Source organism: Pogoniulus pusillus, chromosome Z (assembly GCF_015220805.1).
Source record: "Pogoniulus pusillus isolate bPogPus1 chromosome Z, bPogPus1.pri, whole genome shotgun sequence".
Lineage (NCBI taxonomy): Eukaryota > Metazoa > Chordata > Aves > Piciformes > Lybiidae > Pogoniulus > Pogoniulus pusillus.
The window spans coordinates 3,488,768-3,515,535 of record NC_087309.1 but is presented as its reverse complement, the minus strand read 5'-3'; the positions used below and the strand labels follow the sequence as shown (position 1 = coordinate 3,515,535).

General features: G+C 46.2%; 1 protein-coding gene across 1 annotated transcript in view; it reads right to left on the bottom strand.

Annotated features, from left to right (window-relative positions):
- Nucleotides 1-22,570, bottom strand: part of EMB (embigin) — a 42,837-nt gene extending 20,267 nt beyond the window's left edge. The window contains exons 1-3 of the mRNA XM_064140283.1: nucleotides 22,208-22,570; nucleotides 11,393-11,479; nucleotides 1,660-1,749 (exon numbers count right to left, since the gene is read on the bottom strand). Of these exons, the coding sequence (XP_063996353.1) occupies nucleotides 1,660-1,749; nucleotides 11,393-11,479; nucleotides 22,208-22,298 (268 nt within the window). The 5' untranslated portion in view covers nucleotides 22,299-22,570. The remainder of the gene's footprint in view (nucleotides 1-1,659; nucleotides 1,750-11,392; nucleotides 11,480-22,207) is intronic.
- Nucleotides 22,571-26,768: the final 4,198 nt, after the last annotated feature.

Genomic DNA, 26,768 nt, shown 5'->3' with positions numbered 1-26,768 from the left:
GCAGCTGTATTTCACAACTCACATTCTTGGAGAGCAAAGATAGATAAGGTCCCGCTCATTGACTTAGCAATCTAAGTGATACCTGAGAAGCAACAAAGCCTGAAGTGGAAGCACCACATACTTCTATGAATTATTTGACCTTTACTAGATCTAGCAGACATTTACACTCCAAAGAACAGTGTGCCCAGAACTCCAGGTCCCAGCCAAAATGTTACAAACCTGTTAAACTTGGAGGCGGAACACCCCAGTCTACCTAGTGAAGCAAAGACAATTGCTGTAACTCATTTATTAGAATTGTTACTCTTAAGCCAAACATAATTCACCTCGTTGAGATGTTTATGATCAAAAGACTTCCACATACGGAACAAGTTTCATAGTAGCCAGAGTTCTTCAGATGACTTACACTAGCTAAAAACAGAATCCATGCTTTCTGAGATTAAGAATAGGCTTTAAATGAAGAGAACATGAAAACTACACTCTTGAAAATTAACTACAGTGAGACTGGTATCTGTTTCCAGATTATTTCCAAGAGTGTGTGTACCAGAACAAGAGAGAGACACAACCTCAAGTTTCCTGCTAGAAAGCACAGCATTAAGTTCTGTGCAATTGTGTCCTTAAAATATGACGTAAGTACTTTGCAAAGGAGTTTAAACCAATCACTTTGTGCTAGTCTGAGGACAACTGGGATATTTTAGTGAGAAGAACTAGACGATAGGCTGTGAAAGGACACAATGGGGATGTCTGCTGCACTCATAGGCTTGCTGAGATGTATAGAAACAAGAACACAAACATAGATAACAGAGTTGCCCTCCGTCTCTGGCTGCCTCCATTCTCTTCTCTAACCTGCTGTTTGCATAATTAATCCTTCTGCTTCCTAATCCCCATGGCAAATTCTCCAAACTCACCTTGAAAATAAGACAAAATCTGGGATACGGTAGAGGGGTGGAAAAGAGGAGGAAAGGCGATTGGGGGCCCCTCCTGGGGACTCTGGTTTCTGGCAGGGCTTTTGTGTTTCTGTATTACTTTTTAACTTGTATATTTCTACCTATAGCTGTATAGATTGTAAATATCTGCTTGCATACTGTGCTAAGCTTAGTTTCCAGATCATCTGAGTCTAGTCTGGGTAATTTCACACGAGTAGGGAGGCAGGTAACACTCAAGCCATAAAACACTTCCAGTTGCAAGAGATTTCAGAGATCAGTTGTTCAAGTAATCTGTTATAGGTTGTTTGGCAACTGAACTTCAGATCTGCTTTAGGAAGAGGCAGATCTTGCATTTTATTCTTCCCTTAACTCCAGATGCTAGTTAACTAAGACCTGCCAGTTAACAAGCTCCCTAGCTTACATGGTCTCTCCAAGTGGGTCCACTAGTGGAAAGAAATTTTCATTGGAATAGATTTTTAATGGGACAGAGCTATGAACCATTTTCACTTACAGCTTTTATGAAAGTTAAGCATTTCACTCATCACTGCAAAATGGTTATTAGATCACAGTGCTTAATTGTGCATCAAACTTGGTCACCTTTTACTGAGCTTACTAGATGCTCATTCTAACCATCTTAACTTTATCAAGAAGTTGCTCATCCTAGGTACTTCTGTATATAAAAGACTGCAGCCATGAGCATTCTATATAACATAGTTGGAGAACATAACATACTCACCAGGTAGGAGTACCTCATACTTCACAAAAGTCACATTAGACACATTTTCTTCAGTTGCCTGCTTGAACTCCTGTGTGGTAGGATCTGGATCTAGCATTGTTATGGAGAAAGCAAAGTGATATATTATGATCCTATTAATGTAACTATGCAGCAGAGTCAATGTCTAGGTTCTAATTTAAATTCCCAGAAATTGATAGAACCAATAACAATTTATAGAATGCCCTTCCCTCTTCCCCTTTCTTTCAAAAATGAAAAGGAATTTGGAGAGAGAGGAAAGGTCTGCAGACCCAAATAAATAATCTCACTGCGATTTGGAAGTTAAAAGAAGAAAAGTTTAACAATAAATGAAAGGTATGTGAGGTAGAGATGTTACAAAGTTGTAAGGAAGGGAAAACAGCATACAAAACATGTAAATATGCAACCAAATTTGTGATGGCAATGGGTTTTGTCCACCTTGTGGTGATGACGGCCATGTGGTAAGACAAAGAGCAGCATGAGAAATAGGAATGGTGATTTCTTGTGAGCAGGGAGGGAGGGAGGGAGAGAAGAACCCTGCTTTTATGGATTTTCAGACAGGAAAGGGAAGTGGGCTAACCACCACACCTGGTAGTGTTCAGAACCACGCCTGGGAAGGGGTCAAGGCCACCTAAGTTCAAGTTCAAGACCATTGCCCCGGGTGGGTTAACCTGTACAGTCAATAGAGTATTGCAGTTGTTTCTTATAGTAATCTTAGGTGAAAAAAACTGGCCTTGCCAAAGGCTAACTGTCATGGAGATCCTTTCACGTACTTTGAGACTGTGAGCCAGAATGGCTGCTAGGAGTGGTGGAGGGGCTGCAGCCCCAAAACTGAGGCCTCCCTATGCCTCTACATGCCTGGACATGTTTTGCTGCCAGGACCCATGGCAGTAAGCAGGTTGTGTAACACACACACACAACCAGTCCGTGTACCCCTGGGGTCCACCCAGGTGATCCCCTATTGGGAGGGTCCAGGCAAACAGCTACTGCCCATTAAGGTAAGGTTTGGCTTACTGCCAGCCTGATTGGTCACTTTAGATGGCCAAATGAGCCATGAATCTCGACTCAGAGTCTATAAAGAGGAGTGCAAAGGAGCACCATGTGTTCAGAGTGTTCAGAGAGTTCAGAGGTTCAAGCTCAGCTCTCTGATCCACATAGCAGCACAGACCTGCTTGCATGGCCTAGACATAGAGTCAGGCCCTTACTCTCTTGCAAACATTACTGAGGCTCAGCCCTCTTGCATTGATCTCAAGGCACAGTTAAGCTGTCTGTGAACCCTTTGAGCAGCAGAGCACCTGCACGCCTGCACTTCATACATATATGGGGAGCTGAGAGCCCCTGCCTAAGCCTAGAGCAGCTGTACACACTGGCTGCTATCCTGCATTTATCTACGGAGCTCAAGTCTCCCTGCAGCCTGGCACACTGCTTGCCAACTGCCTGTAAGCCTGGAGAATCCAGGATCAGCAGACCTTCCAGACTGTCTGCTAACCTACAAACACAGCCTACTAGCTGTGAGACAACTGTGCCAGAGACTGCATGGACAAATCCTTCTCCTGCACCTGGAAACCCTGCCAGCTGATCATCCCTGGACACACACAGCATCCAGAAGGACCAGCAGCACCAAGGCAGACACCACTTCACCCCAGGAGAGAAGGTCAGAGAAATCCTGTTTACCCCAGAGACTGGGAACACTTCTCATTGCCCTGCAAGCCGGGACAGATTCCAACTTCACCAAGACCTGAATACTGGGCACACGCTATGACACAATCCCAGGAGGGTGATTAATAATTAAGCAAGCTTTAAGAGCAACACATCTAAGCAAGCTTTAATTCCTTTGTGAAATAAGTTATCTCTGTCTTAAGAGCAGACACAGTTTCCGCCCTTGCTGGGCAAACAGTATAGTAGTTAAGAGACATTAAGCCTAAGGGAATCTTTCTCTCTGTCTATAGTTGTTGATAATTTGGTATTTCCATTTAATAATATCATGTCCCAACTGTTTTCATAACTTTGCACAACGAACTTGATTACATAGTGGTTGGGGGTGGTACAAATTTGTAAATACTAATTTTAATAAATTTTATAAAAAATTAATACCACCTCAAATTAATTTCTCACCTTCCCCTAATAAGAAAGGAATAAGAGACATTCCCTCCACAACAAGGAGGAAGTTCTTCCCAGAGAGCGTGATTGGTATTGGAATGGGCTGCCCAGGTTGGTGGTGGAGTTGCCGTGCCTGGAGGTGTTGAAGAAAAGGCTGGAGCACTCAGTGTCATGGTCTGGCTGACTGGCTAGGGCTGGGTGCTAGGTTGGACTGGATGATCTTGGAGGTCTCTTCCAACCTGCTTGATTCTATGATCTCAAAGCAGCAGCATTCTGCAATTGCTGTTTTAGTAATGATGCCATTTTAGAATATGGTTTCTAGATTTAATGTAGTGTTTTATTTTTGAATATCCATACTCTAAAGAGGTCATAACTATTTCACAGCCTAATTCAGAGAGATCTATAGCTTACAGGTAGGTCCTAGAACCATGTAGGACCACATAAATGCTTAAGCAGATCTTGGAAAAAGTACTGAGCTTTGAGAAAATGAAAAAACCCTTAAGAACAGAATACTGGCCACTACAACTTAAGGCAGCCAGAAAGCCAGAGGGAGAGTATCTAAATCTAGATGCAGCTCTAACGAATGCAGAGACACCACAACCTTGTGTTCCACTGGAGCACATTGTTCTCACTGCTTCACTGTCGTGGAGGGCCTGTAGGCCTGAAAATAGGCTTGTTTATGCCTTGCCCTGTCTGGACATGTTTTTCTGCCTAAACCAGAGGTAAACACATTAGATGGATAAAAGGGGCACAATAGGCCTGGTGCCATATAGTCAGGTCTGCCCAGGACCCCTGTTCATAAACATGTTGTGTAAGCCCCCACACGCCCAGCTCATGCCTGCCTAGTGCTAGGCCCATGTGATTCCCACATCTGGAAAGTCCAGGCCTGTGGCTTTTGCCTATTATGGTATTGTTTGTCTGCCAACCTGATTGGTCATTCTAGTGGCCAAGGGGCCATTAATCTCGGCCCACATTCAATAAATAGGGGTGCACAGGTAAACAACGTGCTCAGACTCCCCCGCTCATGCTCACTCACATTCAGGCTCATTATTAGACTTAGACTCACCAGCACAGCTATTACAGACAGTATCTCCCATAGCCTCCCAGCCAGCTGTGCACACTTGCATGCCACTATGGTGAGTTATCAGGACCAGATCCTGTATTGCCTGCCTTCACCTACGGAGCTCAGACTCCAGTACAGCTGTGCACACCTTGCACGCCCGCTGCCTATCATTGCCTGGTAAGCACCATTGCCACTGAGTTAACTAGGAGCAGACTCCACTTGTCTGCATGCTATCAGCCTATGTAGCCAGCATTACATCATGCTGAGACAGCACGGCATCCTGCCTCTGCATCTGAGATCCTGCCTAAGAATCCCTGGACAGAGCATCCAGAAGAAGCCAGCAGCATATGGTCAGAGGCTATTTCCCCTGAAGCCGGGAGAATTCCAGCCTCAAAGTCCACAGGCAAAGCTTCCCTGAAGTTTGGACACTAGTAACAGGCTGTGATGTAGCCCCAGAGGGTGACTGATAATTAATAAGAGTCGTAAGTGAATGCTTTAATGCCTCTGTAATATCTGTTGCCTCTGCCATAGAACAGAAAGTGTTTTCAGCCCACTCTGCTGGGCGAATAGACCCCAAGCAGCTTAAGCCACGGGGAAAAAATCCTCTCTCTGTTTATAGTTTGAATGTTTGCTAGTTATCATAAGTTATAGTGTGGTATTAATCCTAGAATGTCTTCCATAACTGTGTAGAATCCTTTTAACATTAATATACAGTGGTTGGGGGTGGTGAGAGTTCAGAATACTGAGTTTCATAAATATGTATTTTTATAAATATCCTCTTGCCCCAATTAATTTCTCCCCTCCACCACAATCGCTGTAGGCAGCAGAATACCCCTCCGTGACATTCACACAACTCTTGCTGCACTGCAGGAAATCGTCTTCCACAAGACCATCAGACATCTGGCTAAAATGTAATCCTCTTTAGGGACTACATTTATACAGCTCCACAAAGCCTGTTACAGTTACCAGGTAGGTAACCGTAAGCATAAACAATGTGTTCCCATCACTGTACTTGTTCTCCTGCTTTGTGCATTTCAAGAAAGCAAATTAATAAGCTACGGTTTTAATGAGAGATATAACCCAGATGAAGAATAATCTTTTCATATATACACACACACAACTGTTTCATTGATATCATACTATTGACATACAAGTTCCTCGTAAATTCAAGCACATTAAGGGAAAAGAAGTTAGATTTTATGACTAAAGGTGAATTCAATATAGTTGTAACAGTTTTCTTTTCCTTCCCATTTTCCACACTTTTTTTCTTCCCTTTTTCTATAGTTACTCTCTAGACTATTTAAGGCTTATCTTTCCCTGTAGATGAAAACACAGCATAAATGGCCTTGCAACTGTGTCCTCGAAATGTCATACCACAACTCTGCAGAGTTCTAAATTAACTCCTCCAATCGTGAGAGATTTCAATCAGATTGGTTTTTCCAGTTGCCCAATTAATTAGCTGTAAGTTGTTCTTGACAACTGAATATTCACATCTACTTCTGGAAGAGGCAGATCTTGGGTTTTATCCTTGCTGTAACTCCTGAAATGCTTCAAAGCTGACTAGCACCTGCAAGTACCCTAGCTTAGAGTCTCCCCAAGTGGATTCACTAATGCAAAGCAGTTGTCAATATCAAATTGTCTTGGCAGTTCTCAACCAATATAAATCCTTCATAACCATTTGATTAATATAAAGGTAGAATCTTAGGCTAACCAAAATTTAACATGTGATTACTTTTACCAGCTGTTGACTTATTTTGCTCAAGTCTCAAATGATCTGAAGGATTCCCATGAGTTTGCCAGTTGACAGCTTGTGTGGCTGTCACAGGCTCTGAAAGGTGAAAAAGACAAACTTGTTAATAGAAAAAATATTTTCTTTCAATTTAGTGATGAAACTAAAGAAATAGATCCTCTCACCCCATGACAAATTCAATACACTATGTGTTTTAAGTTACATGGTTTACATGTTTACAAAGTAACTTTGGCAGTTATTTGATAATGCATTTAAGAAATAAACAGTAACTAGGGATTGAATCTGCCTAATTATATAGCATAAAATTATTCCAGGCTTTCCTAGAAAGAAAGGGGATTCATTATTATCATTCTTGTTGATGGATTAAAAAGGTTTGCACTCAGCTGAGAAGACAGAAAATTGGGCAGAATCCTCAATCATCTCACTGAGACAAGCACTGGGAGGCAGAGTTGAACACTAAAACAGAAACAGCATCTCTGAAAACCTGAATCTTCTCAGAATTGCTCCTTCTTCATAAACTGAACTTGGAGGTAAAGTCCTTAAACACATGCCTCTCTGCTACAATGGAGAGCATCTGGCTGTGTTGAAGCAGGTCCCTGCTAGTGGAGTACATTAGAAGGTCCCTGAGCAGATTTAAGCCACACCTTCTAAGTTGTTGGCCTGTTCTGTGAAGAGGCAGTTTCTTTATCTACGTGTCAGCTCAACACAAGGAATGCTATGCTACAGGCAACCAACCTTTTGCCTGGCTTGTTTCACCTGCACTTTCACACCTTCCCACATGCTTCAACTGGTTTAATGAAAAATAAACCTTTATGGTAAAGGGATGATGCAGAAGAACAGAGCTTCAGGGTAGTTCATTTGGTGATTGTTGACAGCAAACAGTTGTCAATCTCAACCTCTAGTTAAAAATGGCTTTTTAATAATTAAAAAATATATATATAACTTTAGACCAAGCTTTTGCAGGAAAAGAAACAGCTGTAGACAGCATAAGCAAGCCTTCATCTCTGCTTTATGGAGAATCAAACTAGTCCAAGTGTTTACCCCTGAAATAACACATGAAAGCTGACAGAGCTCATCTTCCTCTGTGTATGCAGACACCTTGGCAGCATACCAAGGTTGTCATGGACCACCTGAGTTTGTCAGTCTAGTGCATGCATCATCTGGTTTGTAATTGAAATCCCTCATGATGATACATTCAGAAGGCACCACTGCCAGTCTATAAGACAAAAAACAACCAGGCAGCCTTTAAAATATCTTGCACATTAACAGGGTTCTCATGCTGACTTCCTTCTTCAATCCACATATCAAATGAAAGTAGTCAGGTTAGTTCATATTATACAAGGTATTAGGTAGATTTCAGCACATATATATGTTTACATAGGGAACTAATTATTATGTCTACTAGCTACTGCACTCCCTCCAGTTCTGAAGGTGAATGTTAGGTAAATAGCCTTGTTATCTTCAGTGACTAAACCATAGATGGAATAACTTGTCAGAACTTACTTGAGTTCTTCTATAACTTTAACCTATGCTTAATTTGCACTGATTGGCATGAGTTTTGGTAATGTGCTAGTTTGAGCCTAGCTAGGATAGTTTGGTGAGAAGAATTAGATTGTAGGGCTCTGAAAAGGAAACAATGGTGATGTCTACTGCACTCATGGGCTTGCTGAGATGTATAAGAACACAAACACAGATAATGCAGAGTTTGCACTCTGGCTTTGGGGCTGCATGAAATTCTCTCTCTAACCACCTGTGTGACTAATCTGCCTGCTTTCCTAACCCCTCTGGCTGACCCTCCAAACTCACCTGGAACATAAAGCAATGTCTGGGGTAAGGTAGAGGGATGGGAGGAAGGTGGAAGGGTGGTTCGGAGCCCCTCCTGGGGACTCTGGTTTCTGGAAGGGCTGTTGTGCTTCTGTATTACCTTTTTAACTTGTATGTTTCTGTCTATAGCTGTAGATACTGTAAATATCTGCTTGTATATTGTGCTAAGCTGTAAATATAAAGCTTAATTCAATTTCCAGATCAACCAAGTTTAGTCTGGGTGATTTTCTTAAGTGTTGGGGGGCAGGTAACACTCAAACATCACAGGTACGCCACTGAAATCTTGCTTCTCTGATCTATATGGAGAAAGGAGAGGTAGAATGAACAATTTGTTTCTTCTCCAGCCTGGAGCTTACTTTGTTTCCTATCAAAACCACAAGGAAATCCAGAATATGGTGGAGAAGAGTATGGAGACAGAAGATTTTGACACATCCATAATTAAAAAAGGATAAATGAAGTTAGCACAGTGTGATGGTTTGGGTGTTACCCATCCTCCCCCATACACTTAGTATAACCACCCAGACTAGACTCAGCCAGCTCTGGAAATTGAATGAAGCTTGTATTTACAGCTTAGAACTATATACAAGCAGATATTTATTATATATACAGCTACAGACAGAAATAGACAAGGTAAAAGGTAATACAGAAACACAACTCCCCTCCCAGAAACCTGAGTCCCCAGGAAGGCTCTCAACCGCCATTCCACCTTTCTTCCACCCCTCTCCCTTACCCCAGATCTTGCCTTATGCCCAAGGAAGACTGGAGGGTGGGCCAGGGAGTCAGGAAGCAGGTGGATTAATCACAGAAACAGCAGGTTAGAGATGTAGCCCAAAGCCCAGAGAGAGAGCATCTGTCTTATCTATATTTACATTCTTATTCTTATACATCTCAGCAAGCCTATGAGTGAAGTAGACATCACTATTGTTTTCTTCTCACAGCCTGTAATCTAGTTCTGCTCACCAAAACATTCTAGCTAGCTTCAAAATAGCACACACAGTGATGCAAGGGCATTATTATACTTCTTAACAATACAAGAGCATAAGGAGGACTCCTCACATGAAAAAATATCAGTTAAAACTGCCAGAACACAAATCTCTGCACTGATTCTAGCTTGGGAATTTTCCCATCGCCAGGGTCATTGCCTGTTTTTAGGGTATTTGTGCACAAGCACAAATGATGATGCAACTGGCAGTTGGATAAATTTTTCAACAGTCTTTGAGATGCTTGCAACACTTGAAGTGGCTTTAAAAGGCCTAGATGATGCACTTAGAATCACAGAATCAGTCAGGGTTGGAAGGGACCACAAGGATCAGCCAGTTCCAACCCCTCTGCCATGGCCAGTGACACCCTACCCTAGATCAGGCTGGACACAGCCCCATCCAGCCTGGCCTCAAACACCTCCAGGCATGGGGCCTCAACTACCTCCCTGTGTCACAGAGGGGTATTCTGCCACCTATGCAGATTTTGGCAGAGGGGAGAAATTGGTGTGAGATAATGTTCTCTAAAAAAATATATATTTATTAAACTCAATATTCTGAACTCTCACTACCCCCAACCACTGTATGTTAACATTAAAATGATTCTACATGGTCATGAAAACATTCTAGGCTAAGTATCTACAGTAACTTGTTAATAACTAGCAAACATTCAAACTGTAAACAGAGAGAGGAGTTTTCCCCGTGGGTTAATGCCGCTCAGGGTCTATATGCTATTCGGCCAGCAGAGTGAGCTGGAAACTTTCTGTTCTATGGCAGAGTTAACAGATATTAGAAAGGCATTAAAGCATTATTAATTATCAATCACCCTCCAGGCCTACGTCACAGCCTATTACAAGTATCCAAACTTCAGGGCAGTCTTTGCCCATGGACTTTGAGGCTGGAATCCTCCTCTGGCTTCTGGGGAAACAGTCTCTGAGCTGGTTCTCCTGGCAAAGGATGCAGTCTCTGCCCTTGTCTCCTGGTTTCTTCTATATGCTCCGTCCAGGGATTCTCAGGCAGGACCTCAGGTGCAAGAGTAGGATGCCGTGCAGTCTGAGCATGGTTCTCACATGGCTAGCAGGCCAATTGTGTGCAGACAATCCAAAGTCTGCTTCCTGGTAACTCGGCAGCAATGGCACTTACCAGGCAATGATAGGCAGTGGGCATGTAACAGGCTGAACAGCTGCTCGGGAGTCTGAGCTCTGTAAAGGCAGGCAATACAGGATCTGGTGCTGATAACACAGTGTCGTGCAGATGTGCACAGCTGGCTCGGAGACTATGGGATCCACATATATATAGGCAGGCTTAAGTGAGCTCTGATAGTGAGGTACACAGGCAAGGGAGTCCAAGCTGCAAGTGAGTCAGAGCTATGCAGGGAGTCTGAACATGTCGTTTACCTGTGTACCCCTGTTTATTAAATGTGGGCTGAGATTAATGGCCTCTTGGCCACTAGAATGACCAATCAGGTTGGCAGTCAGCCAAACCTTACCATATAGGCAAAAGCCACAGTGCCTGGACTTTCCCCAAATACAGGAATCACATGGGCTTACACCAGGGAAGCATGAGCTAGGCATGTGGGGGCTTACACAACATGTTTACAAACAGCAGTTCTGGGCAGACCAGATTTTATGACACCAGGCCTATTGCACCCCTTTTATGCTTTTAATGTGTTTACCTCTGGTTTGGGCAGAAAAACATGTCCAGGCAAGGCAAGCCATAAACAAGCCTGTTTTCAGGCCTACAGGCCCTCCACAACACCCTGGGCAACCCATTCCAGGCTCTCACCACTCTCATGCTCAATAACTTCCTCCTCACATCCAGCCTGAACCTACCTACCTCCAGCTACACTCCATTCCCCCTAGTCCTGTACTTACCCCTGTTCCTACCAAAAAGTAGTCATCTTCTTTCCAAGGACTTCAGTAGGAAAACGTAAACTCTACATAGTAGCTTACTATCATTATGGGAAAAAAAGTAACTTTTAGTGTATGAAAATAAAACAATTACCAGGAGATGACTCATTGAATCCAGCTTGCATCTTAGTCATAGAGTTTGCCTGAGACTGACTTGCATCTTGTGTTGTCATAGCTGTGTCTACAAAGGAAAAAAAAAACCAAAACATTTAAAGAAACTTTATTCTCTCTTCATTGGGCTAAGTTGAAATCAGTTTATAAAAAAGTTCAAACAGAACCTACATGCCCCAGCCTAATACCTCCATTTTTTAACCAAATAATACACAGACAAAATGTGACAATTATTTTTCATTAGTCTTTTTACCTTTCTTTGTGCTAGAAAAGGTAAAAAATAACTGACGCAGCATTTATTTGAGCTGAAGTTTCTGTATACAGACTTCTTCCCTGTAGTTAGGCTACAGTCAGGCACAGCTATTATTCAGAATATTCCAGCAGAACAAAAACATGTATAACCTATACTCAAATTCTGTCCCCCTTGTGGCCTTAAGACCATCACATTTCATGACACTAGCTTACTACTTTTAAACATTAGGGATTCACTAACAGATTAAAGGACCTCATTGCAACCTTACATGCCTAGCTGGTTTTGTGAAGCAGTGAACAACCTCCTTCCTATTATCACCTTGGTAAGCACAACTGGTGTCTGAGGAGGTCCTGAACCTGGGCCAGAATGATCCTCATTATCAATACACACCACAGCAGCCCTGTGGAAAAGTATCCTGCCGGTTCCTACTGAACAAAGCTTCTAATGCTCCTACCTCATTCCAGCACTATAACCACAGACAACCTACAGACTCTCCCACTCCACTCTCCCACTAGATTGTCCCACTCCAGGACACAGTTACTCCTGACAACATCAGTCATGCCCACCCTGCACTCCATTTCCCTTCCTAGAATCAACCAGGTTGGAAGAAACCTCCAAGATCATCCAGTCCAGCCTATCACCCAGCCCTGTCCAATCAATCAGACCATGGCACTAAGTGCCTTACCCAGGCTTCTCTTGAACACCTCCAGGGATGGCAACTCCATCACCTTCCTTTCTCTATCTGTCCTTCATATTTCAACCAGTTCAGATGAAAAGTAAGACAGTATCACCAAGGTTGGAAGAGACCTCATAGATCATCAAGTCCAACCCTTTACCACAGAGCTCAAGGCTAGACCATGGCACCAAGTGCCACGTCCAATCCTGCCTTGAACAGCTCCAGGGACGGCGACTCCACCACCTCCCCGGGCAGCCCATTCCAGTGTCCAATGACTCTCTCAGGGAAGAACTTTCTCCTCACCTCCAGCCTAAATCTCCCCTGGCTCAGCCTGAGGCTGTGTCCTCTTGTTCTGGTGCTGGCCACCTGAGAGAAGAGAGCAACCTCCTCCTGGCCACAACCACCCTTCAGGTAGTTGTAGACAGTAATAAGGTCTCCGCCGAGCCTCCTCTTCTCCAGGCTAACCAATCCCAGCTCCCTCAGCCTCTCCTCGTAGGGCTGTGCTCAAGGCCTCTCCCCAGCCTCCTCACCCTTCTCTGGACACGCTCAAGCATCTCAATGTCCCTCCTAAACTGGGGGGCCCAGAACTGAACACAGTACTCAAGGTGTGGTCTAAGCAGTGCAGCGTACAGGAGCAGAATGACCTCCCTGCTCCTGCTGACCACACCATTCCTGATGCAGGCCAGGATGCCACTGGTTCTCTTGGCCACCTGGGCACACTGTTGGGGCAACTTAATCAAAGAACACTCTTAAAAATTAAGCATTAGTGGTTCTCAACAACATGTTCTTAATTATTCATACTTTTTCACATTAGTCCTGTGGTCCCACAGCCAGGCATTCTCTCCCAACTCTTCACCACAGCAAAGAACCTAAGAAAACTGCACTAAGTATCTACTGGTTTATAACACAGCAACTGAGATGACAGAGTCTCTGCTGGACAGAGGTTTTGAGAGCACAGAGAGTGATTATGCACTTGATATTCATGATGAGGTTAAAGAAAGGCTCATGAATTTTTATATCTGCAGCATCTTGAGGCATTATATGGATGCAATGGATCACCTGACTATGCCAGTTTAGCAGATGCATCACCAGCACAGTAATTAAAATTCTCAAAGACAATAAACATAGAAGGTACCAGTGCCAAACTGTACAGCAGTTCTGCTATCTCACTGCAAGGAAGGCAGATAGCCTGCAACATGGTTTACATACTAATATGGTTCTCATCTTGGCTTTCTTCATCAGTTCACATGGGAAGCAAAAGAAGTCAAGAGATGCTATTTCTGCTTCCACATCCTGGCTGCTATCTGTCCCTGCGTCAAACTACACAACACAGAAATAGCATTAGGCTTCTATTCTCCTATCATACACACCTACTGAACAGCATCTGAGATCAGGATGACCCAGCACTGCATGATTAGTGCTATCAGGCCAGGCAGTTCTGTAAGGTAGTCATGTGAAATCAGTTCTCAAACTATTGAGTCATGGCTGTATGCCTCACCTTGTAATTGATTTCTGCTAGATTTAATCAGCATTGTGGTACCTTGCCAAGTTCCTGTTGCCCTGATGAGGTGAGAGAATAAGGCCATTAATTTATCATAGAATCAAGCAGGTTGGAAGAGACCTCAAAGATCATCCAGTCCAACCTAGCACCCAGCCCTAGCCAGTCAATCAGACCATGGCACCAAGTGCCTCATCCAGGCTTTGCTTCAACACCTCCAGGGACGGTGCCTCCACCACCTCCCCAGGCAGCCCATTCCAAAGCCAATCACTCTCTCTGTGAAGAACTTCCTCCTAACATCCAGCCTATACTTCCCCTGGTGTTGGAGAAATTCTTGGTAGTAGAGCACACAAGAATTGATAAACATGAGCAACCCATGCTGGGAATGTCCTTGAATCCATCTTGGGAGTTTAGATAGCAGGCACAGGGTAGCTTCCCCCCACATGCAGCTGTAGGGGGTGGAGTGCAGCTGCAGGTAGGCAGAGTTTAGCCAGCCCCAGAGGCTGACCCTCAGATTGTTATGGTATGCTGACCTATTGATGCCTTACATGTAACTCTGGACCCTCTGACTGTAACCAATCTTGGTGGAGCACGCCTATTGCTAGAAGTGAATATAAGTCACTGCATCACGGAAATAAAGTGGATTTGACCATCTAACCATATTGGTGACCAAAGACTCATCTTCCATAGCGCTCCACCGAACGGTTTTTCCCAACACCCTGGCATATTTTACAAACAGTTGGAGGCTGTCTCAAGATCTTCACATCTTGTCCTTGTGGGTGGCTTTAGCCTGCCAGGTATCTGCTAGGAACCTAATTCAGCAGAGAGGAGGCAGTCCAGGAGATTTCTAGAGTGCATGGAGGACAGCTTCATGACCCAGCTGTTAAGTGAGCCTACTAGGGGTCAAGCTCAGCTTGACCTGCTGCTGTCCAACAGAGAAGGGCTGGTAGGAGATGTGGCAGTGGGAGGCTGCCTGGGGTGTAGTGATCAGGAGTTAGTGGAGTTTTCAATATGCAGGGAGGTAGGGAGGCACTACAACAAAACCTACACCCTGGACTTTCAAAGGGCAAACTTTAATTTGCTTAAGAAACTTATTTCCAAAGTCCCCTGGGCAGCAGCCCTCAAGAACAAAGGGGTCCAGGATGGTTGGACCTACTTTAAACAGGAGTTCCTGAAGGCACAGGAACTGGCAGTTCCCATGTGCCGAAAGATGAGCCTGCAGGGAATGCGACCAGCCTGGATGAGTAAACAGCTCCTGAAGGAATTGGGGCAAAAAAGAGGGTGTATCGCCTCTGGAAGGAGGGGAAGGCTTCTCCTGACATGTTTAAGGAGGCAGCCAGATTATGCAGGAGAAAAATTAGAGAGGCTAAGGCCCAGCTAGAACTTAGGCTGCCACTTCTGTGAAAGATAACAAAAAGCATTTTTATAAATGTATCAATGCTAAAAGGAAGGGCAAGAAGAGCCTCCACTGCTTACTGTGCCAGGAGGAGAATACTATAACTGATGATGAAGAAAAGGCTGAGGTCCTGAATGCCTTCTTTGCCTCAGTTTTCAACAGCAAGGAGGGAGAAGTTCAGGGCAAGTGGCCTCTTAAACTGGGGGATGGGGTCGGAGAGCAGTGTGTTCCCCTGGAAATTCATGAAGAATTAGTTCAGGACCTGCTGAGCCACCTGGACACCCACAAGTCCATGGGACCAGATGGGATCCATCCCAGGGTGCTGAGAGAGCTGGCAGCTGAGCTGGCCAAGCTGCTCTCCATCATTTCCCAGCAGTCCTGGCTCACCGGAGAGGTCCCAGGAGACTGGAAACTGCCAACGTGGTCCCCATCCACAAGAAGGGTGGGATGGAGGAACCTGGGAACTACAGACCTGTCAGCCTGACCTCAGTGCCAGGGAAACTGATGGAGCAGGTTAGCTTGGGGGTGATAAGAGCGCACCTGAGGGATGGCAAAGGGCTCAGGTCCAGCCAGCATGGGTTTAGGAAGGGCAGATCCTGCCTCTCCAGCCTGATCTCCTTCTATGATCAGGTGACCCACTTGGTGGATGTGGGGAAGCCTGTGGATGTGGTCTATCTGGACTTCAGCAAGGCCTTTGACACTGTCCCCCACAGCAAGCTGCTGGCTAAGCTGTCAGCCCGTGGCTTGGATGGTAACACTCTGTGCTGGGTTAGGAACTGGCTGGAGGGCTGAGCCCAGAGAGTGGTGGTGAATGGTGCCACATCCAGCTGGCAGCTGTCACTAGTGGTGTCCCTCAGGGATCAGTGCTGGGCCCCATCCTCTTTAACACCTTCATAGATGATCTGGATGAGGGCATGGAGTCAGTCATCAGCAAGTCTGCAGATGACACTAAGCTGGGGGCAGATGTGACTGGGTTGGAGGGCAGAAGGGCTCTGCAGCAGGACCCTGACCGCCTGGACAGATGGGCAGAGTCCAGGGGGATGGTGTTCAATAGCTCCAAGTGCAGGGTGCTGCACTTTGGCCACAACAACCCCATGCAGAGATACAGGCTGGGGTGGGAGTGGCTGGAGAGCAGCCAGACAGAGAGGGATCTGGGGGTGCTGACTGATACCCACCTGAACATGAGCCAGCAGTGTGCCCAGGTGGCCAAGAGAGCCAATGGCATCCTGGCCTGCATCAGGAATGGTGTGGTCAGCAGGAGCAGGGAGGTCATTCTGCCCCTGTACTCTGCACTGCTTAGACCACACAGTATCACAGTATCACAGTATCACCAAGGTTGGAAGAGACCTCACAGATCATCAAGTCCAACCCTTTACCACAGTGCCCAAGGCTAGACCATGGCACCAAGTGCCACATCCAACCTTGCCTTGAACTGCCCCAGGGACGACGACTCCACCACCTCCCCAGGCAGCCCATTCCAGTGCCCAATGACTCTCTCAGTGAAGAACTTTCTCCTCACCTCGAGCCGAAATTTCCCCTGGTGCAGCCTGAGGCTGTGTCCTCTTGTTCTGGAGCTGGCCACCTGAGAGAAGAGAGCAACCTCCTCCTGGCCACAACCACCCTTCAGGTAGTTGTAGACAGCAATAAGGTCACCCCTGAGCCTCCTCTTCTCCAGGCTTGAGTCCTGTGTTCAGTTCTGGGCCCCCCAGTTTAGGAGGGACATTGAGATGCTTGAGCGTGTCCAGAGAAGGGCAACGAGGCTGGGGAGAGGCCTTGAGCACAGCCCTACGAGGAGAGGCTGAGGGAGATGGGATTGGTTAGCCTGGAGAAGAGGAGGCTCAGGGGAGACCTTATTGCTGTCTACAACTACCTGAGGGGTGGTTGTGGCCAGGGGGAGGTTGCTCTCTTCTCTCAGGTGGCCAGCGCCAGAACGAGAGGACACAGCCTCAGGCTGTGCCAGGGGAGATTTAGGCTGGAGGTGAGGAGAAAGTTCTTCACTGAGAGAGTCACTGGACACTGGAATGGGCTGCCCGGGGAGGTGGTGGAGTCGCCATCCCTGGAGCTGTTCAAAGCAGGATTTGACATGGCACTTGGTGCCATGGTCTAGCCTTGAGCTCTGTGGTGAAGGGTTGGACTTGATGATCTGTGAGGTCTCTTCCAGCCCTGATAATACTGTGATACTGTGTGATATGTTTTTGTTGTTTATCTCTACTCCCTACTGCAGTCGATGTTGAAGGATGTTTATCCCTGGATGTTCACAGTTGACATCACAAGAGCAATTTCAGGTTTTAAAAAAATCTATTTGCACATTCACCCAGAAAACTGACTGAGCAGGAAAAGGTTAAGACACAATTTGGCTTAATTTAACATCATTAATGTCAGTTAATTGAATATCAACTTTATACTCTGTGCAAGCACACAAACATTCACTATTACTGAAAGTCAGCCACCACAATCTCCTAGAACAGGGAAAAGCTGCAGGCTGAGCTCTCTCTTCTGAAATACCAGAAAATCCAAATGAAAGACTTCCAAGCAGTCTAATAGAAGCCTCCAGGAAAACCAGAAAAATCCAAACCAGAAGCAAGTCTTTAGGAAATGAGTCGTATCCTCTATTTGTACACCTCCTTGGTAGGGGCAGCAGAGGGCAGATGAGATGCTGCAGGTTTGCTTTTCCTGAAAGAACCTGGCAGCATACGTTGCAACTGAACTAGGCAGAACTATGCTGAAACACTTTAAAATTACCTTCAAACCAATTAAAAAAGAAAACAATAATTTAGTCATGTTAATTGGTTTAGGAAAGACAAGAGTAATAGTAAGAACTCACTTGTAGCTACTTCTCTCAAAACAAAAGGTAGCGACAGGACTAGGGGGAGTGGAGCAAAGCTAGAGGTGGGGAGATTCAGACTGGATGCAAAGGCAAAGTTTTTCAGCATGACAGTGGTGAGAGCCTGGAATGGGAATACTCAGGGAAGTGGCTGAAGGCCTATCCCTGGAGGTGTTTAAGGCCAGGCTGGTTGAGGCCTGAGATCTGGCCTCAACCAGGTCCAGCCTGATCCAGGGTAAGGTGTCCTTGCCCATGGCAGGAGGGCTAAAACTAAACGATCCTTGTGGTCCTTTCCAACCCTGACTGATTCTCTGAAAATGTAAGAGGTCTTCTGTAGTACCTATTTGTGGCAGAAGGTCCAAATTATGGCTAGAACACATACCCATCACATGCCCTAAACACCTGCCCAAGTACCCATTTTGCCCCCCCCCTTTCCTGCTTCTTCTTCCCAGGTGGAAGAAGCAGGAAAGCAGACAAAAGCTCTGGCTCCTCTCAGTCTATCACAGACCCCGTGTTTGGCCTTGTTTTTCAGCTTGCTTTGCTTGTGATAAACACAGGTCAGCATTCCAGGCCTGTGCATCTTCCTTTGTTGGAGAGATAGCTCAGGATTGGTTCCAGGGGTAGTTTTATCTGTTGCTGTTGCTCAAATACATTCGCCAAAATGTTTCAAACCCCTGGCAAACTGCTCGTGTGCTGCTGCTTTTGGTTTGTTCGCTACCTGTTTGCCTTACTGCCTCTGTGTGCCACCACACTTTGCACCGTGCCTAAGTGGGGACTTGACTACGACCGGCAGCCTGACCCTGCCTCATCGAGCCCAAAGATAGGTAATGACCCAGCAACGAGTTTGGACACTGGGACTTGCCAGCCTGCCATCGACCCCAGGGCCCACTCTTTGCTGTACACAGCACTCAATCAGACTGCTCCAGCCCACAAGCCTGGACCCTGCTTTGCCCAGGTGGCTGCTGACCACCTGATGACTTCCTGAGAGCCACGGGAGACCTCTCGTGCCCGTGGGCCTTCTCAGACGATGTGCTCAATTTGAACAAGCAGCACAGCCCCATGGCATCATTACCATGTGAAGTCCACCACCTGGCTATATGTATTTTCCTGTTTATGCTTTTGGAGCGCATATATTGAGACTTGCAGCCAGTGAGTACCCCAACTCTCTTTACTCAACTCTGTAAAGGTTTATGCTTAACCTTTCATCAGCAGTTTGTGCTGCAAATCTCTCCAGTTATAAACGTTTCTAAAGATTTTTCCTAAATCATTTGACTGTACATATATAAAATCACATTCTGCAAACAGTTTTACCAACCGCATCATGGCATCTGTCTGTGTTAATTGTAAGTAAGTTTGGGGAAGTTCTCTTTGTATAACTAATGAACTGTTGAATAATTTTTGCATCGGCCTCGTTACAATTCACTCCTAACCCAGGTTCAAACCCCTCCTTAACACTAACTGAAGAGCTGCAAAAGGCTAACTCACTTTTCTGCAGCTCAGACCTTGTGCACCTACTATTCCCTTCAGTCACTTCTACCCCAAGCATTTCTTTTGGTTAGAAAATGCCACTGAACTAACAGACCTCCAGAACACACAGGTGGAGTTCACTAGAAGACAACTTTAGTTCTCCTTCCCCAAAGGGAGCACGAACTTGCCTTCGTTGCACTTGCACAGATAGTCTCTGTTTGTTTAGCTTTACACACGATTAATAGCCAATAGAACAGCAAAATGCTCTCCCTCACGTTTAAAATACCGTGGATATCAGAGCATAATGCCTCCCTTTCGTTCATGCAAACATAAAAGCATTTACTAGAAGTCTGGAAAAAAAAACCAACAGTCTCAACTTTAAGAGATAAAAGGGAGGCATTAAAGTATATGGCTGCTAAAACCCAAACCTATGCACCATTTCAGGAAGATAAATCGCCACAGACTTTGTAAAGACAAAGAAGATTTTGCCCAGGGGGTTTTAAGTAGTTTTTTGGGTTTGGAGCTTTTGTTTAGGTTGTTTTATTTGTTTTTCTTGCTCTCTTCTTACCACCAAATTACCCAACATTCTCCCGAAAGGATACTATTTCACTAACAGTTTTACATAAGCTAACGGTGAGTGAAACAATTATCAGGTACAGGTTTCAGGAGTAAAAGTCATCAAAAAGACCACGTTTACATTATGTGACTCACATACTACTACAAATACCACAGTGTTCAAAGTCACAAAACGTTTTGATCAATGAAGGTGTTAAGGGACTTTAAGATCTTTGTGTGCATAAACGTGCATTTTGAAGAAGGTTCAAGAACTATCAACCAGGTTTTCTTCTGTGTGCACACGTAAATAAAAGCATTTTTTAAAAGCCCTGAGAACTTGAGAACTGCAGAACACATTTTCTGTGCTTTCACATAATGAAACTACCACAAACTTCACAGAAGGTATCACCATACACGGTGCATTCACAGGCTCACAGGATGTTAGGGGTTGGAAGGGACCCAAGCAGAGCATCCAGTCCAACCCCCCTGCCAGAGCAGGACAATACTCTCTAACATGGATCACACAGGAACACATCCAGACAGGCCTTGAAAGAGAAGGAGACCCCACAACCTCTCTGGAAAGCCTATTTCAGTGCTCTATGACCCTTACAGTAAAGAAGTCCCCCCTTGTGTTCAGGCAGAATCTCTTTTGCTTCAATTTACATCCATTGCTCCTTGTCCTATCACAGGGAGCAAGTGTCTAGAGCCTGTGTGTCCCCCCGCCCTGGCAGCCTTCAGATACTTATAAACATTCATCAAATCCCCTCTCAGTCTTCTTTTATCCAGACTAGAACACCCCAGGTCCCCCAGCCTCTCCTCATAAGCCATGCCCTCCAGCCTCCTAATCATCCTCCTATCCCTCTGCTGGGCCACCTCCTGTCCCTCTTAAACTGGGGAGCCCAAAACTGAACACAGGATTCAAGAAGAGGTCTCACCAGGACAGAGAAGAGGGGAAGGAGAACCTCCCTTGCTCCTCTTGGTATTAGGAATGCCAACAGAGGGTAGAACAAACATAACTGCTTCGCCAAGGCACTGAAAAAGCAGCTAAATCGTTGAATTAAGTTTAGTCACAGCAATAAGGTTCACATGTAAGCGTTGGAAGAGCTTTCTCCCTTGGCAAGACGTGTTCTAACAGTCACATCTCCCAGAGCAAAGACCAGCGACCTGGTGTTTCCTTCCATTACAGCTCTGTACTGCTCTGCAACACTGCAAAACGAGCGATCAATAACAGAAACCGCAAGGTTGAGAGGCAGATTCCCATTTCCATAGGGCTGCCGAGCCCACTCCTCAAACACTGTAAACCACTCGAGGAAGAACAGAGTCCAGAAGACTGAACACCCCCTTCCTTTGTGGGTTTTAACTGTGTCGCGTTCAAGCACGCAACACGACACCACCGCACAAGGAACACTCCTCAGAACTTCCCAGGCACGCTGATACTTTGGTAACGCAGCTTACAGAGCCAGGATTTTTCAGAACTTAAAATAATGCCTTTCACGACAAGGAGAGCACAGCAGAAAAGCACTACGCCTCAGTCTCCGAGTCCTGCACCTGTGAACTAACAAATCCTCCCGACTGTGAGGCAAAAAAAAGAGGGAGAAACGGTAGAGCAGCGGCTGGACGATGACAGGAGGCAGTTCAGCACCGCAGTCAGCATACCCGCGCCTCCGCACACACATGCGGGAAGGCAACGCTAGCGACCACGTTACGGTTCACCGGAGAAAAGCAGAGGAGGAATCCAACTTTCCCGCAGGCCTACGAGAAACTCACATGCTTCTTTTGATGCTAAAGACGAGAGCACCGAGCGGCTGGGGCGGCACTTGCCACCGCCGCGGGAGGCGAGCAGCGGGCAGCGCTGTCGGGCTCCAGCCCCACGGCGCGCCGGAGTTGCTGCGAAGAAGAAACGCCTCAGTAGGGCCGAGAGCAGCCGCCTTGCCGGGGCACCTCGTCACGCTCCCAGGGAGGCAGGGACACGCTCCAGGCAGAGAGAACCTTTGCTCAGTCACAGCTCCCCGGCCGTTGCCCCTGCTCCCCTTGCCGCAGCCCACCCCGACGCTGAGGGCGGAGGGCAGGCAGCAGGGCGGCGGCCGCCCAGCAGGCCCGGGAGAACCCGCGGGAGCAGTCAGATTTACCTGCGGGGCTCTCGTCCGAGGGGCTGGGGCTGAGGCAGAGCAACAGCAGCAGCAGCAGCCGCCTCAAGCGTTTCGCAAAGACGACAGGCATGGTCCCCCAGCTGCTGCCGCAGTCCCACTGCCGCTCCCCCGGCGCCACCCAGGCAGCTGGCTTGGCTCGTCCGTGCGCTGCCTGCGGGCAGCGGCGGCTGCTGCTGTGGAAGCCCCAAGCGGGCCCGAGAGAGTCGGCAGCTGCGACAGGGATCAAAATTAGATCAGCACAGCCCTAGTTCCGCGAACAGGACAGACGTCAGGCAGCCACCGGCAGAAAAAAAGCCGGCAGCGGCTACAGGCAGCACCTTTCCTCTTCACAGGGAGGTTGTAGCACCGCTGGCACGGTGGCGGGCGGCTCGGCCCCGCCGGGCTTTATGCGGCGGGAAGAAGGGCGGGGGTGAGCGCCGGGGGCTAATTGGAGAGGGGCCTCGCAGCTGATCCGGCTCGGAGCCTCGATGGGCACAGCCGCAGCAGCACGTAGGGAGTTCGGGCTGTATTTGAATTTTGGACAAAAGCAGAGATCGCTGCGGGAGCGTTGCGATTCCAGCAACTCTCCAAGGCAGCTGGCTTTGGTAGGGTTTGCCTAGAGAAGGTTGCCTAGGGCAGAGGGCAGATGGTCTCTGCCCTGTGGATGGTGATCTGGGTGGCCCAGCTTTGAGGGTCAGTGGCTCCAGGGCGGTTGGGTTATACTGTACAAGAGCTGAGGGTTTTGACGTCTCTTCATACATCTCCTGGCTTGGGCAGCAGTGCCCAGGGAGCACTGTTTGTAGCAAATACCATTCAGGGCTTTGCTGCTTCTTGCCTATACATGTACGCACACATTAGTTGTGTGTGTGTGTATATATGCATAAATGCACATATGTGTATGTATATGAATTTCAATTTGTTGCTTGTTAAATAGCTGCATTTGGATTTTGCAGTATAAAACATGTCCGGGTGGTATGCTCTGTAGGAGATGCTCCCCCCATGGTGGGGTGCTTGATGCTTCCTCCTTCCTATAGAGATACAGTTACTTCAGATGATGCAAAAGTTGAATTGTGTGCATGGTTTGCATTAATAATGCAAAAAGGTCATTACAACTAAGCCTTTGCATCATCTTAATACTCCTGTGCTGGCAGAGCTGTAGCAGTTTATGCCAAACAGAAGTCAAATGCTCTGTGTGTGTTGATTTTTCCATCATTGCCATAATTTTCATCATTGAAATTTCTGTTATTTCCATCCATTTCCATGTTCATGCTGCTGTTCATGACCCCTGTGATGGTTTGGGCTCTTACCCGCCCCCCCACACTTTGTATTTGCCCCAGCTAACTCAGACGGACCCTGGGAATATAGATGAAGCAATTTATTTACAGCTAGCAGAATTTACAAAGGATAAACAATACAGAAGCACAACTCCCCTCCCAGAAACCTGAGTCCCCAGGAGGGGCTTTAAAACCACCCCAACACCTCCCCTTGCCCTCTCACCCCAGTTCTCAGGAAGAAGAGAGGTGCGGCCAAGAGGTTAGGGAGCAAGGTTAGTAGGAGCAAGGTTAATGAGATGTGACCAGGTCTGAAGGCAAAGGCAGAAAGAAAGGACAAAATGGAGAAAGTTTTCTTCTTCTTCCCAGAGCTCTCAGCGAGACTGTGAGAGAAGTTGACATCAATTGTTTTTCATTTCACTGCCTGTTATCAAGTTCTTTTACCAAAACATTCCAGCTTGCTTCTAACTAGCACAACCCCCAATACCAGTGTCATGTCCTTCAGATTAAAAATTTCTGGCATAAAAAGCTCCCAATAAATTAATGCCAGAAGGCTGGCATTAGGACTGTTTTGTTAAGCCCTTGCTATGTGTTTCTGGAAGAGTCAGGATTTCTGCTGCCTAAACAGGACCATGTATAGGTAGGAGTGTTGCTGCTGAGTGAATGAAACGTCCTTCACGTATTTGGAGCAATGGGATGGAGCCTTCTGTACTCCAACTTTTAAGGTTGTTTAGTTTGTGTAATAAAAGTAGGAAGTCACATATATAAGAGGGAGGTGGTGGAGTCACCATCCCTGGAGGTGTTCAAGAGAAGACTGGATGAGGCACTTACTGCCATGGTCTGGTTGATTGGATAGGGCTGGGTGCTAGGTTGGCCTGGATGATCTTGGAGGTCTCTTCCAACCTGGTTGATTCTGTGATTCTATGACCTTGAGTAGTCAATGTGCAGTGATGCCTAAACAGCTCTAAATCTTTTGCTTCTGAAATCTACAGCTCTGCGATATGATGGCCAGGCAGCACCAGTGTGTTTTAAGGACAAATTGAACCTGCAAAGTTTTGTTAATCTGGCAGTTTGCTACAGCTGCACAGGGCAGTATGGTTCAGGGAGAGAATCCAATTCAGATAAGGCTGTTTGAGAATGGCAGAAGATCTTCATTCAGCGTCTAATAAAAGAGCTTGAAACCTGCGTTATCTGAACCAGTTAGGCCTGAAGAGACTTATCTCTTGGCGGGGTGGGGGGGAGGGGAAGAGGTATGTCAACTGCCTTTACATATGAAGGGACTGGTTTGCAGTTCCAGTTAGCTGAAACCTGTGTGAAGAAAACCTCTTCTTCACCTCATGTATCAGTTCAGTCTGCAGCGTCTTTTTGGTGGGGCAGATTTTACTCACCTGGAAACCACAAGGATGGGTTAGTGTGAGGCAAGCCTATGTAGAAATTTAAGGCTGACGTCTGTCATCTAGCAGAAAAACTGGCTGGCACAGTCTGCTCTAGGTCCTAGCCGTATTCTTGTCAGGGTGAATAAGGATGCAGCTCAGTAGAAATTGTAGAGGTTCTGAAGACACTGTTTGAATGACTTGATATTATGTAGGGCTGGCTTCTGTGTTTTCCACCAAGTAATCTTGAGGTGGCTATCAAAGCGGCCTGAAGACATGATGAACAGCTTTGCAGCATTCCTTCTCAACTGCAGGGCTTGTCATCTCCCAGTGGTACATCCCACGCTTATCTATTGTTGAGGGGGTATTCTACTTGGAGGTAGTTGGAATATTTTGGTGAGAAGAATTAGATGATAGGTTGTGAAAAGGAAACAATGGTGGTGTCTGCTGCACTCAGAGGCTTGCTGAGATGGGTAAGAACAAGAACATAAATATAGATAACAGAGTTGCTCTCTGGCTCTGGCTGCATGCACTTTTCTCCCTGCTGCCTAACTAATCCTTCTGCTTCCTAACCCACCTGCCTGATCCTCCAAATTCACCTTAAATGTAAGGCAAAGTCTGGGATAAGGTAGACAAATGGAAAGGATGTGGAAGGGTGGTTGGGAGCCCCTCCTGGGCACTCTGTTTTCTGGGAGGGCTGCTGTGTTTCTGCATTGCCTTTTTAACTTGTGTATTTCTGTCTATAGCTGTATAGATTGTAACTATCTGCTTGTATTTTGTGCTAAGCTGTAAATATAAAGCTTCATTCTAATTTCCAGTTTGGCAGAGTCTAGTCTGGGTGATTTTCTTAAGTGTGGGGGGACACCCAAACCATCACAGTGGAAAGAAAGCAAACAATTATTAAACTGTTCTTGTCTTTTCGTGTGCTCATGACATACAGAAGCCACGAAGCAATGGAAGGGATAAAGACAAAGATGAAGCAGAATTTAGAAGAATCAATCAAAGACCCAAACAGCCCCTTAAAGGTTCCAGTGCTCCACAGATTGCCTTACCCTAATACTATACTAGTGCTACATCATCTCCCAAGTCCTAATGCCACACACTGAGTATTGTGTCCAGTTCTGAGCCCCTCAATTCAAGAGAGATGTTGAGGTACTGGGACATACCTCAACAGAGAAGGGCAACAAAGCTGGTGAGGGGCCTGGAACATAAACCCTATGAGGAGAGGCTGCGGGAGCTGGGAGTGTACAGCCTGCAGAAGAGAAGGCTCAGGGCAGACCTCATTGCTCTCTACCTGAAGGAAGGCTGTAGCCAGGTGGTGTTGGGCTCTTCTGCCAGGCAAGCAGCAACAGAAGAAGGGGACACAGTCTCAAGTTGTGCCAGGGGAAATGTAGGCTGGATGTTAGGAGGAAGTTCCTGGCAGAGAGAGTGGTTGGCATTGGAATGGGCTGCCCAGGGAGGTGGTGGAGGCACTGTCCCTGGAGGTGTTGAAGCAAAGCCTGGATGAGGCACTTAGTGCCATGGTCTGGTTGACTGGCTAGGGCTGGGTGCTAGGTTGGACTGGATGATCTTGGAGGTCTCTTCCAACCTGGTTGATTCTGTGATTCAGTACGTGATTTAAAATGCAGGAGTGAGAGGTTTCAGAAATTATGAGGTTAGAGAGAAGAAACTAAGTCAAACACAACATTTGTGTTACTAGAAAAAAAATCAGCTGCTATATTTGCTTGCATTTGGGAACAATGACTGGCAAGTAATCAGGAGTCTCAGGAGAAGTATCTCTATTTAAATTTTACATACTAAAACCCATCTGCTCCATCTCTTAGCATGCAACATATTTTCTTCACCCAAGCTAATTCTTTTCACTCACGTTCAGAGAGAAACTTTGATTTATTATCATGTGGTAATTAGTTGGCAAAT